Raw genomic sequence first — 15,809 nt, 5'->3', positions numbered from 1 at the left:
GACCTTCACACAGGAAGAGTGCAAGGTCCTCGTAGGTCAAGTGGATGTCTTTTGGAGAAATTTCTCCATTAAGTATTTAGGGGCAGTGTTATTTAGGCATTTGTGAGCATTATATTTCCTCTCTAAATCCCGCAGTTGGTTATAAAGATTATCAAGATCCTATTAACCTCCCTTTTCTTAGCTACATACAAAATAACATGTCCCTTCAAAGCAGCTTCATACACATCCCAGTTATTGACTGGAGAAGTGTCATCATCGTTCTAGATTAGAAATAAAAACTGATGAAAATCTAGATACAACTTAATATCCCCCAATAATGAATTATTAAATCTCCATCTATGGAATGTAATGTTTAAACAAGGAGGTTGGGTGCATCCCATAAAAGGACAAAATTGCAGGCATCTCTACTGTTTGCCCGCTCCTTAAAATTCTCAATTATAACATTTCCAGAGAGTTTTGCTTAAAATAAATAGTTTCCGCATTACAGTAAATCATGTGGTAAAAGGTTTTGTTCACGACTAGCATTTCCAGTGTCGATGTCTTCCATTTTGCATAGTCTTATGAAATGTGTATGGTCAGCTGGATCATCAAATGAGGATGTTTTGCCATTAATTGTAACCTTACAAGAGCAAGGATGAACCAGATCATCTCACATTTAACTGCTTGAGTACAGGATAAGAGGGTAGTTCTTTCCTCCATTGGGCTGTAGCCATAGACACATCTTGCAAAATATAAATTCCATACCAGATCAATTTCCCTTGCTTTCCTCAAAATCGGTTGATATTGTGTATATTTGAGAAGCAGAAAAATTATCAATCTTGGAGCAGTTCTCTTATGTGGCTCTTATTTTGTATACCCGCCTCTGTTATTTTAGGAGCAAACAAGGAGTGCAGATTAAGAATACTGGGCTTTCTTGAGATAGAGAGCAACATCATCACATTCAACTCACTCTGGAAAACCAAACATGCAAAGATTATTTCTACGATTATTTCCAAATCCTCATTTTGCTTCTGAAGAACAAACATAGATTTTACCAGATGGACCACTCGAGATGCAACATCTACGCCCTCGCTCACTTCCTCAATTCTATTTGCAAAATTCCTCCATCAGTCATTCAATTGTTGAAACTTCATGTTTGAAGTTTCCATGCAGGGTTTAAGTGCTCTTATTTCTGACAAAATAGTCTCCATATTAGACTCCATCAAGGCTTGAGTCGGAAGAGGGCAGTCACTTTTGGCCCTTTTCAAATTAGAGGTTACCGGGATGTAAACTTCTTTATTACACAAGCTTTTTGCTGGACCTTCTAGAGAAGCCATAATGAAAGCGGATTCAAATTAACTGAGAAAAAACAGTGCTTCCTCTCTATACTCCAGCTTCTCCACATACGAATTCACAAGCGAATTTAACAATCTGAAGATTTTAGCATTATATTGCTTTGATCCAGGCCGAAAAATAAATATAAGGTGAATAGAATTTCTTCTCTCTACACCACATATCCCAAACGTTAAGCGTAAGGGGTCTGCGGCAAATTTATTTACTTCAGACTAAAGAACTGTAGATATTTGTAACCTCTTTTATTGTGTTAGATCTCTTCAGCGGCAAAGCACATAGCAAATACACTGACAGAAGGTATGGCCACACCAGTCACGAAGCATCACCATTGCTTCATTATAGGTTTCCATTATGTTATTAATCAATAGCATCCATAATGCTGCACAGATATTCTTCTTAACTTGCAGTTATTTGATATTATTATATGGGAAAGATGCAGTTGAAGATACAGCATAACTCAAAATAAGGGTTGTCTGTAAGTGTTCCTTCCTTCAGCAGCATAACGAATTTGATTGTAAACCATGTCGATAATGTTTATTATTAATTCTTTCTGTTGGTGTTTAAATATGTCAAACAGTAGCTTACAATGCTTACAATCCTTTTAGGAGCTGCTGGGCTGCTCAAAAGTATTGTGGAAAAAACAGACTTCCAAGAATAGGACCCCATCAAACATCACACGCAATCCAACGTCGCTGACAACTACAGAGCCATCTGTCAAAGGAAACTGCTGCATCTGACCTCAGCACGGCTTCACAGGGAAAATGAAATAAGAAACCAGGAAACAGCTCTGTCGTCTGAACGGAGACTCCGACGTTCAGGTAAACAGCATTGAATAAATACATTCTTCAAAAAGCCTCTCTGAAGAACTACATATAGCGATGTGGAGAGGGAGTGCAGATTTAATCTGCCACTGCGCGTGCCGCCAAACCGCGCCCCCATCTACACAATTTTAACATAACTAGCAGTAGCTTGCAAGTCTGCCTTGTAAATCAAGTGCGGGATGCTGTGTTTCAACTAACCACGGTTACGGATCTGAGATATTTGGCAGTATACACTTTTCTGTATAGCAAGACCCCTAAAAGCCACCTTTCATTATTTCATTCTTTTATGTTTTCATAGAACTTTGGAGCAACAGAGCCTTGTAAAGAGCAAAAAATTGGTAGCGAGAATTTAACAAGTTATCATGCAAACATTAGTAAGAATTATCACAGTACAATATATGGATGGGAGCCGGAATCTAGAGATTTTTGTGATGTACATATTCTTTTACCATAACCCATTGTTGAACGGATCACTTATTCCTATTTGAATAATTTAATCTTATGGGTTCATGCATTGTATTATCAATCTGTGTTGATAATGTAGAAAGGAAATTGCAATTGCATGAAAAGGGCTATGGGCATTTACAAATATTCAGGGGTTTGCCATACCAGCTTGTGTGGGTTCCGGCGGGAAAAAACACGGCGAGGGCACTTGATGTGCAGATGCCCAGAGCACCAGCTCCTCATGTTCAGCCACTCTACAGTGCGGGTGGGTGTCACACTGTCTTCCATGTGCAGAAGGATCAGCTGTTTCAGTGCCCTCACGGCTGTGTTCTCCAACATCTGCTCCAGCTGTAGATATGATATGGGAGACAACAGTCGCAGAGATCAGGCAATATATTCCAAGCATATTCCCCTCTGCCAGTAATCGTTCTACCTGCTTACCATAAACCATCCACCCAGTAAAACCAAGTATATCTTGTGCTTTCATCTTTCTTATCCTCTCCTCCCCTCCAAAACCAATGCCCATCACCACTCAACCTCTCACATCAGCCAATTTTCTTAAAGCACATTCATATTCTCAGAGAATATCAGAAGTAATACTCTAGTCTTGCGCTTTGCAATACCACTCAGAAAATGCAGATTAATATCACATCTTCCATTCTCTCCATCTTTCGCATGCTCGCTCTACTCTTGTTGTAACCAACATTGCGCCTTCCCAGTTTCATTCATCTCTCACTCCTTAAATAACCCTATTCTGTCTTTATTCTCACTTCCACTCCACCCAATCCTCTGTTGTTGTCCCCCAGGGTTTGGTTCTTGATCCCCATTTATTTTCTCTTGCTAAACCTTTATTCTGTGACCTCATCCCTTCTTTTGTTGTCTTATACTGATGCTTCACAAAGGATTCCTCTATCATTTTCCCTGTTCTTGCTCAGATTTCAACTGTTATGTTCTAAGTCATGGACACCACCTTTCTTTATTTTTGATAAATCCTTCCAAGATTGATATTCTTTTCATTAATTTAGCCTCCTGTTGAAAACTTCTAAATAGCTTTTTACAAGTCTAGCCCCCATTCCCTTTTCTATGCTAATGATCTTCGCACGCCATTCAACGCTTCTATTTCTTTACACCAATATTCAACACCTTTCCTGTACCGGCAAATATTAACTATGGATTATATCAGATTTGCTCTTTTTTTCACAAACGGCCACTATCCTCTTTTGTCACTGTCTCATTCACTCCATTCTGGATTACTGCAATCCAGCCTACTGTACCATCACTTCAAAACCTCCATAACTCGACTGACCTCTTGATCTTTATCCTTTGCTGGACACCACAAGGGATGTCAGCAATTCTGAAAGCATAGCCTACTGTACCTCAGAGGGGACTGAATAGCCTGCCAAGAGCCATCTGAAGACTAGACGGACTAACCCAGCAGCCTAGAATTCTGTGCACTATGGTCCACAAATGTCTAGGGTGACATCAAATACATCAGCAGACCTATCCAGCTTTCCATGGAACTCTACACAAAGATGCCTGGCCTCAGTGAGTAAGGAAATGACTGGAAATAAAGAGGCATTCCACATCACACGCTAACTCTAAAAGAGCGAATATTGGATGCTAATGTAAGCCAAGAGTGTAAAAACCCTTTTGAACAAATTAGTAAATAGGAATAACATTGAGAGTGGTCTGGGTGTGGCCACCATGCTTACCCAACCTTGGCCCGCCTTGCATCAAATTCATCAGCACACAACAGAGTGAGAAAATTCAATGGTGAAAGACCATTGTCACAAAAGCATGGTGAAATCCCCATCAGACTAGTTAAATAGGTTTTAGCACAGAATTAATTATTAGTAGTTCACAATTCCCTAGGATAGGAACACAATAGAACAAAGCTCTTCCTATGGGCAGTATAACATATCAGTAACTACAGGGATACGTCTCTATAACTGTTCTTCTCCTTCTACCATTCGGTGCCTTGATGACAGGACCTGCCCCCTTCATGAACATGCAAGTATGGCCAAGATGTTGTGGTACTGCAAATTCTTTGCCAGCACTTCCCTCCTGGTTGGTTTCCAATTTGAAGGTTAAATTCCAGTAAGGAATGTTGGGCTTCAAGTATTATTAAACAGTGCTGGCCTTTGGAAGGCCATAGATGGGGCAGTGATCCTCATATATCATAGAAATTGGTGTAGGAACTTCCAGGCTGTATTGCATCAAGTTATACAGTGTCTCCTCCTAAAGGGGAAGTAGGCCATAAGGAGTTCTAGGTGCCTGGTTGGGGTTTGGACCAACTACCTATCTTAGGGGCCTGAACCTACTGCCCAAGCCAGTCTTACTTGCCTCCTTGATGGGCCAATGCTCACTCATGGATGGGGGCCTGTGAATTGGTCTCGCCGCTATCCCTTGTGCCGACTGATGCCTGTCCTAACAACTTGCGCATTCTCGTTCCTCCTCCCATGTCAACAGACCATGGGTAGTCTTACTTTCTGGCTTCTACTGTTTCTTTTCCTTCAAGAGAGCATTCGCCGCCCTCCACTCATACTTACAACTATTTCTCTACTCCACCACCCGATGGTCTCCCCTCCTTGCCACCTCTCCACATCCCCTCCTTGAACAGTTTGAAAGTCACTGTTCACCCCCCACACCTTGACTCCCTCCAACACAGTCTTCTCAATATTTATCTGCATTTTCTTTTTGGTGGTGAATTACTCCAGTCACTTCTGTTTTCTCAGAGTCCCTCCTGCACATTTGACTCATTCTGCACCACATCTTGCTGCTCTATTAACTCCTCCACCTGTACCTCCTTCTGCACCCAGTCTTCCACCTCCTGTACCTTCAACTCCATCTGCACCTGAACTGCTTCAGCACCTCCTTCTCCCCATTGCTACACATGCCCTCACCTTACTCTTCCCTGTATGAGTGCTTACTATGGCCCTATAGTCTACATCTGGGCAGGCTGCCTACTAATGAGTGGATGCTGTAAATAATATTCTACCTGCCTATTGGATGGTTAGGTCCATTGCGGCCTGGCACATAACATCATCATCAGGGTTTTCCGTTTGCGTGGACTCTTGTGATGGACCAAGCCTTCAAGTGGCAGATCTGCCATCTTGACTGCCATTCCTCCCCATGCACACCGATACAGGCACACAAAACTACGCTGTCGGAGTATACTAGGCCTACATCTCTCCCACACTGCTCAGCTTGCCCTCTGCCTCAGCGTCCTGTTCTTATCTGGTGAATTACTGATTGTTTCTGAATTGTGACAAGCACAACAGGCTATGGATTCAAAAGTTATGTTTGGTTTCTCTTAAAAGGACAGTATCTGGATTCTCCATAGCGCCTCCGATCCGTACATCAGGTAGTGGGGTGGTGGGTCCATCAGTCTGGGTCACCACCAAACACATATTGAGGGCCAGATAGGGAACCATGTCATATCATGTATAAGCAGAAAACATGAATAAAAACTCTTTGGGTTTGTGAAGATGAACGCCACGTCTTAAAGGAAAAAAAGTAGAAAATTCAAATGGTACTTACATCCCCCACTGTGGGGTCCTGTTCGCCCAAACCCACGATCAGAATACAGTCTGCTTGCCGGATGCAGCGCACAGTCCAAGGCGTCAGTGTGCAGTCGGACTGGTAAAGGACAATACGGTGGATGTCCTCCTGTTGGGCCAGCCAGCCAGAGAGACGATACTCATGAATACTGAAAGAGATGAAGAGGAATGTATGTGAGCCACCAAATATATTTCCCATTCTTGGAGGAACCATCAAGAAACAAGTATTCTGCCTTCTTAAAACACATACACTTGTATTGCACTTTTATGAGGAACACCAGGAAACTGTTTCCTTATAACATTACTTCTAGTAATCGCTCTGTCTAATACATTTCATATCTGAGGGCGATTGATTTCTTACTTTACTTTTTAAACTTTATTTTGGTGAGTATATAACCACAACAGTATAAGACACACTAAAATACATTCCATAAAATTCCTGTAAAAACATCTACGTGTTCATTGGTTCCCTGTTTCAAGTTACAAAAGGGTTCCAATAAATCATTCAGTTCAAAGGTGTTACATCAAGTTCTGAAATTACCTTCTCCAAGTTGAAATGTTCCACTGTTTATACAAAACGAAGGTCCGGGACTACTCTTTTCCAAAGTTCTAATATAATACAGTTGCCCCAAATGAAAAGCCTGGGTTCCTCTTCCCCAAGACAGCATTCTCTGTTAGCACAGTTCACCCACATAAAGGTTCTGGGGCTCCCTTCCCCAAGACAAAGTCCTTTGCTCATTTGACTGTCAACACTTTTCCCCAACACCAACATTACATTCACTGTGGATTTCATTCGCTCAATAGTTCAAAAGAAAACCCCGGGTCCGAATGACCCTCTTTCAGGTTTGTTTCACCAAGTATTTCACAGTTCTTTGCAGTTTGTTTATTTTGCAGGGTTTCCGGGTCTAGGCGCAGTTGTTAGACCATACGGTCCACCCATCACAGGTCCCGCAACCAGTAGCCTGGCTCATTAGGAGACTTTCTGGTCTAGGCACAGATGTCGGACCGCACCATCCACCCATCACAGGTCACGCAACCATAAGTCTCCCCAAAGCTGTTAGGCCCCTCATAGACTTCTCTGCCTTGGGATTTCACTTACCACACTTTTATTCTTTGTAACCTTCTATAAGGATAATTCTTGGGTTGTAATATATTGGGAACTCTTTTCCATGTAAGCAACTCTAATTGGCAGTCTCTGTTCTTTTGCACATATAATGCTCACCACAACTCTTCAATCCTTCATATGCCTTTAATTCTGTCCAGATTGCTTTTAATTGATAGTGTTGGTTGATATATCTATTAAAGTGAAGGTACATTGACTCCCCAATTAAAACCTATAGGGGTCTGAAACAGTGATGTGTCTTGGCTTCATCAATATTTAACTTTTTCATTTCAGATATTGGCACAGGTTTTGCACAAATAGTGGGAGATCCTCAAAAAACTTAAACCAACTCCAGCCTTGCTTTATGCGGATGATCTGGTTCTCCTTTCAAAAACTCCTTCTGGCCTTCAACATTTACTTGACGGAGTAGCATTATACACTCAAATGAATCTGTTATCTATTAATTTATCAAAAACTAAAATTATTATTTTTGCTACCAAAGAGAAAAAGCAGATTAAATCTCTTCATTGGCATATCCATAAATGTGAAATTGAAGTGGTCAATCAATACACCTATTTAGGTGTGACCATTTCCAATGTTAGATCTCAATCACATTGGCATACTATCAATGGGAAATTGACCCAGATGCTTGCACAAACTAAGATCATGCAGGCAAGGCTGGGGAAGTTCTCCATCACTCCAGCAGTAATTTACTATCGTCAAAATGTTACTCCGATTCTCCTCTATGGTTCGGAGACGCAGGAATTAATGTCAGAATCTTCCTGGAGTAGACTAGAGAGTTTGTACTGGGGACGATGTCTAGGACTTCCAAATTGTATCCCAATCTCTTGGATTAGACATGAGTTGGGCTTGATATCTTTGATATCTTTATACACTCGACATCTGTGGTTCATTGTTAGTTTGTTTCGAAAATGTATAATGACTATGGACACCTTGATGCTGATAGCTATCTTGTCAACTCACATGTTTACTAGTAAGGAACTGCATATGTCTAAATGGCGTCAAATTGCGATTAATGCACTAGCAGAAGCAGATGTCTCATTGCAAACCCTAATTGAAAATCCCATTTAAGGCAAAAAATAAGATGTTTAATGCTGATTGGATTAGAACCCGAGAACATTGTACAAAATTATGTGATTTTAAAAATGATTTTCTGTATCATAAAAAACATGGTTCAATGGAACCTTATCTGCTTAAACCTCTGTCAGTTGCACACCGAATGGAATTCTCTAGGTTGAGATTTAATCTTTGCCCAATACGTGAGATACTGGAGAGACGGAAATGGTTAACATTAGCTGATAGTAGCTGTAGACATTGTGAAGATCTTGATCAAAAAGAAACACTTAAACATTTACTTACTGAATGTACTTCTTTGGAAATGAAACGAATACAGTTTCTTAAACCTATTCTCAAAGATCATGTTGAATTGGCTCCAGATTTACTATGGCCAATGATACTTGAAGGTAGAAATACCTCACTTAGAATTAATGTCATTCGTTTTCTTCATGATGTGAATCTTTTAGAATATCGTAAAGTAGAGGACCTCAACCAACTAACATTTTATAGCCCAAAATCAGCAAATGATTAGGATGAGCCAAGTATAAAAACTCATTACTTCTTTTGTGATGAAGATAGTTCAATAACGTAATGTTTTATTCTGACATATCTTGTCCACGTGTTATCATCTTAATTTGTTATCGTATCATGTTTTCACATTTTTAAAAAAATGTGTTTTTATATTATGTGTACTTGTTGCTTTTCCCCTTTTTTAAAATATTTTTAAATTGTTTAATCACCTTTTTATTATCGATGTTTTTTTTTTTGTATGTTGTATCTTTCTTGTATTGTATATGACATGTTTTTAAAATGGATTAAATTCAGCTAAATAAAAAAGTAATGGAATATCTATTAAAGTGTTAATTCACCATTTATAACATAGTAGTTTACTCATTTGGCAACTTTCTTTCAGTTCAGCATTCATTACCGGTAGCATTTGCTTGTGCTTGTTTGTTTAGAGGTTTTCTTTCAGTTAGATATTCAATATAGATAACGTTCACTTGGGTTAACTCAATTAGTGGATTTCCTTCAGTTCAATATTACAATATGAGTAGCATTTACTTAAATGCAGGAACCGTTGCTTAGTTAAAGTTCCTTTGGAGTGCTTCGGTCTCCTCTGTATCTCCTGACACTTGCCTGCTTTCACGGCTCCTTCGAGCAGCTCTCCTTGAACAGGAACACCTTCAGTTTGCTCAGCGGGCACGTTTCCGGATACAGCCCAGCAACTCTGCTCTGCTCCACACATGGTCCACATCCCTGGCGTCTTCCGCAGCTCCAGCTGCATTAGGGCTTGGGCACGGACAGCTTTCTCTCTCTTCTGCTACCTGGCAGCGCCTGTTGCCCACCTTCACAGTAGATGGTTCATGAACCTGCGAATCTTCTCTGGCAGGTCTCTGGGAATCGCTGCTGGTGTCTCTGGTCCTTGGCTCGGTCCCAACACGGCAGAGTCTCTTTCCGCTCTCTCTTAACTCTGATTATGGGCTCCAGATTTTTACATGTTGAAGGTGAAAAGGGCCAGACACAATTGCCTGACCTAAGCCGGAGTGTAACATGCCCGAACTTCATCGCTAAGTGCATGCAGGCCCCTCTTCTTCGTCGCAGTACCAGAGTGGTGTTCACAATAGGAAAGGGTGCATTATTCTTAGTTGCCTCTTCCTGGTGTCAGAACTTGATGGAAGATTACAGGGAAAACCTGGAAAGGACTAACAATACCCCAAGAAGACTAAGGGAGGGTTGGGTAGGTCAGTATTAGTTAAGGGGAGATACCATGTATCGCCTTCAGGCACCCTCTTTCCAATTCCAAAGGAGCCTCCACCCAGCTGATCCTCCCTCGCTTGTCCACCCCCTGGGTCCAGGATCTAAAAGCAATGGCACTTCCCTGGTCACCTGAACAAAAGATCCCTGAGGAGTAGATGTGAGAGTACATTAAGGTTTCTCACATATAATGTACAGTTTATTAGAGGTTGTTCATAAAATCAGCTGTCAAGTCACATGACTCTTAGTTATTTGCAGTGGGCTGGTTTAAGATACGACGGAAGATCTACTTCTCAGCCACCATGCCCGTGCCAAATAAGCAGACAATTCAGCAGCATTTAAGGATTGAATTTATATGTGAACACCCTTCAACTGTTGGCACTGCTCTGGAGGGCTAATCACTGGGGAGAAGAGCATGTGGGATTGCCAAAAAGCAAAGCTTTGAGGCTGGAGGAAAAGCAGATAGCTAGCAGCTCTGGTGGATGCCAGCAGGAGCCACTGCAGTTCCCGTGCTTCATCAGAGGTTGACTTTGTGCCTCCGTATGTGAGCAGGATTATGGGTCATCAAGGGTTATGTTCCCTAATCTCGTGCGTTACTTTGTAACCACGTGGCCAACGGGCGTGGCTATGTGGCATGCAAATGGGGCTAACAATCAGGACCAGAGTGGAAAAACTTGTCTGAAAAACAATTTAGATACTATGCGGTTTGCATGGTACCGCACACAATTTTCCAACTAGTAGCAGTTTGGGATTTGCCCGGTCCAGGATGCTGTGCTGGATTGGCCTCTGTTAGGCAAAGTTTGAATGCAGTACCCTCTGGGAACACTACAAGCAACTAGGACTACAGGTGTAAGCAAACCAACTTCTGTACTACACAGTTTTGGTAGCGTGTTGAGCAGCCAGGCTTATCTCAAGAGGGGTAATTGTGAGCAGTAATGATGTTACACAGAGGTCTACAATCACAGGTGTTCAGATAAACTCTTACACTCAAGGGGCCTCATTCCTAGTATGGAGGTAGTCGTGGCGCTTTTAGCACCATCACTACCTCCCATACCGGTGCCGTGTCTGGTTTGGTGAGATGGGGACTTACCGGTCCAGCCCGACCTTAGCGGGACCGTTAAGTCCCCATTCACCAAACCATTCCCCATTCCCATTTCAGCCCCCATAGGGCTCAATGGGAAGGGGGAAGTAGCTAATAACGGTACCACAATTTGCGGTACCGTTATTGGCTCCGATTTCCCTTAGCGGGTCCCTTCCTCAACGCCTGGTAAAACCAGGCGTTGAGGAAGGGACCCGCTAAGGGAACTCTTAGTAGGGCGCAAAGGGATTACCGGCACCAATGTCCTTAACGGTGCCCGGTATCCCTTTGCGGCCTACTCGGAATGAGGCCCAAGGTTTCTTGGATAAACACTTATTAATTTATCAGTCAGTTATAAAACATTCACTAGAAGGAGGCAATAATATAATAGCACACAAATATACTTCAGTACTGTACACTCTAAGTTGCTGAATCAGATAAGACCCTTTTGGGGATGGCCTGCAGACACAACCTACAATCACAGGCAACTTTAGTAACAAGGGTGCTGGGGACATGAATATCTTACTGTTTGCATTCAGAATACTTTTTCAAGAGGAGTAAAAGGCAAAAGATATTACAACATGAAAGGTTACAATTATTCTTAGACAGTGCAAATATTTTGAGTTCACCAGAAGAGTCAATTCAATAGGCTAGGCCAAAGTCTATGGGCTAAAGACTTGGATAGGATAAAGCAGTTCTGATAAGTAAACGGAAAAGTCTCTGCAAAAGTTCTCAGAAGTAGTTTGTAGAAAGAAGAATCATATGTTGGGTCACAAGATGATTAGGCCTTTGAGTTGCAAAAGTTTCAAGCACTTTCACCGCTAGAGGTAAGTACTTCCTGTGCCTAAGTCGTGGGGACAAGAGGGAGGACGTCGGGGGACTCCTGCACTGCACTGGGACAGTCAAAAGCTTGCAACTGGCAAACTTCAATTCCGGTGGCTGTAAGTAAAGCACACAAACTGGTTTCTCTCTTCCCTAGTTCTACGGTTTCCTGCAACAACTATGAGGAAATTCAACCAGATCGCAGATGAGTATCCAGTCCCACCAACTCAAAGGGAGAAGTCGTCCTTGCAGGGGCTCCTGTGCCGATGCGAACTTGACGATTCGGACCTGCAGCAGGGCTTCACCGGGCAAACCAACGGTCCAGGAGTTGCAGCAGACATCCTCTTCAAGCTCTTCTTCGGTTCCTTCGTTCCGGTGGTCGACTCTGCCTTCCAAGCCAAGAGACTCACCTTTTATTCAGTTCTCTTCCATTCCTTCTAGCCTAGCTGTCACTCATCCAGCAGGGTGGCTGTCCTTCCCGGACAGTCAGCTAGCCAATCACCACAGAGTGCATTTGGGTCTCCTCATAGGAGACTAAGCACAGGGTGTTTCGGACACCTCCCTCACCACAGAAACTCGGGCGCCAGAGGCCAACATTGGTCCGACAGAGAAGATTTAATCTTGTGTCGACGAGCAGGTGTGTAATGCCATTGAGTAAGCAATTTATACCAGAACTCTCGCAGCTGCATCGAACGAGTACATTTAGGAATATCCTTCCATAGACCTTCCCTTTCATCGTCTGCAATAGGTGACCCCACAGTGTACTGCCATCTAGTTTTATAATGCCATATTGGAATAGAAGGTGAACTATTCAGGATTTTATAAATATTTGATATTAATTACCTGGTAGTGACACATTTTTCAAAAGAGGTAAGCTCTCTAGTAGTATTGGAATTGTTCCTTGTCAACTAAGCCAAAATCCTCCTTACACTGTGTAACGGATTTGAAATATCTGCCAACAAACATATCACCCATTTCCCTGCATCCTGCTTGTTTCCAGTAAAGAAAAGACAGAGGGTCTCGCCCTAGAGGAAAATTAGGATTACAAAAGATAGGAGTAAACAGTGAAGGGAAAGTCGTGAGCCCATTCCGTCTCGCCGCCCCATCCCATATCTCCTGTACTAGATGTGTAATCTTACTCCTATGAATATTGGGAGAGCGGTCTTTTTTTGCATGCCATAAAACCTCCCCTAAATTTGGACCCACCAGTGCCTGTTCCATCTGTAGCTACCGTTTCGCTTCATCTGATCCCCACCAGTCTTTAATTTCCCAGAGCAGTGCTGCCTGATAAAATGTGTATAGATCGGGAAGACCCAGCCCTCCTCTCTCGATGGTTGCAATCAAAACCTCATAAGCCACTTTGGAGGGTTTATCATTCCAAATATAATCAGAAATTCTCCTACACAACGTTTTAAAAGATGCCATGGGGGTTGGGAGTGCCTGGAACAAATAACATTTTTGTGAGAATTGACATTTTTATAACATTCATCCGTACAAGCCAAGAAATTGAAAATGGACCCCACTGTCTGAGTTGGTTCGTAATCTCCTTCATCAATGGGGGAAAATTAGCTTTGTATACGCCTTCCAAATCTGGGGTTAATGTAATTCCCAAGAGTCTAATTTTACCCTGAGCCCAGGCAAATTTAGTCCGAGTATGTCAAGGGGACAGCGGTAGGGGCAAAGATAAATTTAATATTTCTGATTTGGCCAAATTAACTTTCAAGCCTGCAGAAAAACCATCGTTTTCCATTTCCCTTTAGTCCGGGCAATGATCTTGCAGGCTCAGAAATTACTAGTAGCATATCGTTAGCGTACGCCATGATTTTATGCTCTTTCCCCTCAAATACAACAATGACGACCTGGGACATCCCTGTTTTGTTCCCTGCTGAAGGGAAATTGGGGGTGAACGTGCTGCATTTATTAGTAATCGTGCCACCGGAGAATTGTTATTTACCTTGACCCTTACCATAAACTGAGGATCAAATCCCTTCATAGACCATAACCTGGAAAAGGAACGACCACTCAAAGCGGTCGAAAGCCTTTTTGGCATCCAATGTAAAAGAATCGTAGTTAAATGTTTATTTGCCACTTTTTCCAACAAATGACATAACCGCTGTATGTGGTCATGCGTCTGTCGGTTTTTTATAAAGCCAGACTAATCGGGCTGTATAATAGACGGAAGTAGCCCCTCCATCCTATTTGCAAGAATTTTTGAGTAAATCTTAGCATCCAGATTTAAGCAATCGGCCTGTACAAACCGCACTTGCCTGGATCCTTTCCCAGTTTTGGAATCAGTATGATCTTGGCTTCCTCCATCGAAGGGGAGATACTGCCTGAGCTAAGGAATGAGTTCTAGAGATACACTAATCTTGAAGCTTATACCTTCCTGAATATTTTATAAAAAAGAAGCTGAAAACCCATCAGGTCCTGGAGATTGATTCACGGGAAGTGATTTAATAACGTTGAGGACCTGCTCCACAGAAATGTCTTATTCCAAGATGTGTCCGTCTATCCTCGAGATCCAGGGAAGATTAACTACCTGCAAGTAACTTAGCTGGGATTGCTCATCAGGGATCTCAGTTTGATATAACTGCGAGTAAAACGAGTGAAATTGCGCTATAATTTGAGGGCTTCAGTAACAGTACCGCCACCCGGCAATTTAATCAATTGGATAGTTTGCGGGGTGATCTTCTGGCGCAGTTGTCTCGCCAGTAGTGTATCTGCCTTATTAGCCTTAACATAATAGGATTGGTGCAAATATAACAAATATTTCTCCGCCTTTTTAGTCAAGAACAGGTTAAGTTTAGCTTTTGCTACTCTATATGCTTTTAATATTTCCGGGGCTGTATGCGCTTCCAATTCCCTCATTACGTGTTGTTCTGTTTCCAATGACATTTCCAACACCATTCTCTGCCAGCGTTTACTTGGCGCCTCTGCTATTAGAATCCCACAGATTGAAGCCTTAAAAGCATCCCATACCATATTAAAAGGAGATTCCGGGAGTCATTCTGTTCAAAGAATTCCTCTACATTAGCCTCCACTTTTCCCCTGACCACTGTTTCCTGCATCATCGCATACAGGAATCGCCACGTCCATACCCTTTGGATCATCCCTTCTATATCTATCTGTAAAGTCAGTGGAGCATGGTTCGAAATTGCAATAGGGTGACGGATCATAGTGGTAACTCTACCTAGGATGGGTTTAGAAACCCAAGCATAATCGATTCAGGAAAGCAAACAATGCACATGCGACTAAAAAGTATATGCTTTCTTATCCCCCATTAAAGCTGGCCAGACATCCACCGAAGGCAAATTAGCAAATCTTTGTTTTAATACTTTAGAGGATAATGAATGTGTCAAGGAAGTACTTTTACTTCAGTCTTGTGCAGGATCCCACGCAATTATATTTCACTCACTAAACATTTCAACCTGGGTAAGAACTGATTTTATAAATGGACACCACAGTTATATTTTTGGGCCCGACCTTCAATATATATCGTCCCTCTTTGTGGATATACATTTTCAACACTGCACAGTGGGGGCCCGATTTCAATGGCAGAAAAACTCTTACCACTTTAGTCTTAGCATTTGCCTGTAAGACCAGCGGGTAGCGACAAAGCCGCAGTTTATGCTCATCTGATAAACATATATGCGTTTCTTGGAGGACCACCAAGTCAGGTTGGTGACGCCTCAAAAGAGCATGCAGCTTCCTGCATTTCGCTGGCGAACTGAAGCCAATGTTAAGCATTTAAACTGTCCCATTAGACTGCTGGGTTGTTAATATCACAATGTCATCCTGTTTCCACCAATGTGCATAGC

At 42.1% G+C, this 15,809-nt stretch overlaps 1 protein-coding gene across 6 annotated transcripts in view; it reads right to left on the bottom strand.

The window, feature by feature from the left end:
- Positions 1 to 15,809, bottom strand: part of PNPLA6 (patatin like phospholipase domain containing 6) — a 1,092,789-nt gene that overhangs the window by 679,191 nt on the left and 397,789 nt on the right. For all 6 annotated transcript variants that reach the window (XM_069603923.1, XM_069603925.1, XM_069603924.1 and 3 more), the window contains exons 23-24: positions 6,138 to 6,306; positions 2,763 to 2,945 (exon numbers count right to left, since the gene is read on the bottom strand). In XM_069603923.1, the coding sequence (XP_069460024.1) occupies positions 2,763 to 2,945; positions 6,138 to 6,306 (352 nt within the window). The remainder of the gene's footprint in view (positions 1 to 2,762; positions 2,946 to 6,137; positions 6,307 to 15,809) is intronic.

The sequence above is a fragment of the Ambystoma mexicanum genome, chromosome 3q, assembly GCF_040938575.1.
Source record: "Ambystoma mexicanum isolate Mex_15411 chromosome 3q, UKY_AmexF1_1, whole genome shotgun sequence".
In the NCBI taxonomy this organism is placed as follows: Eukaryota; Metazoa; Chordata; class Amphibia; order Caudata; family Ambystomatidae; genus Ambystoma; species Ambystoma mexicanum.
This window is presented reverse-complemented; position numbering and strand designations above follow the sequence as displayed.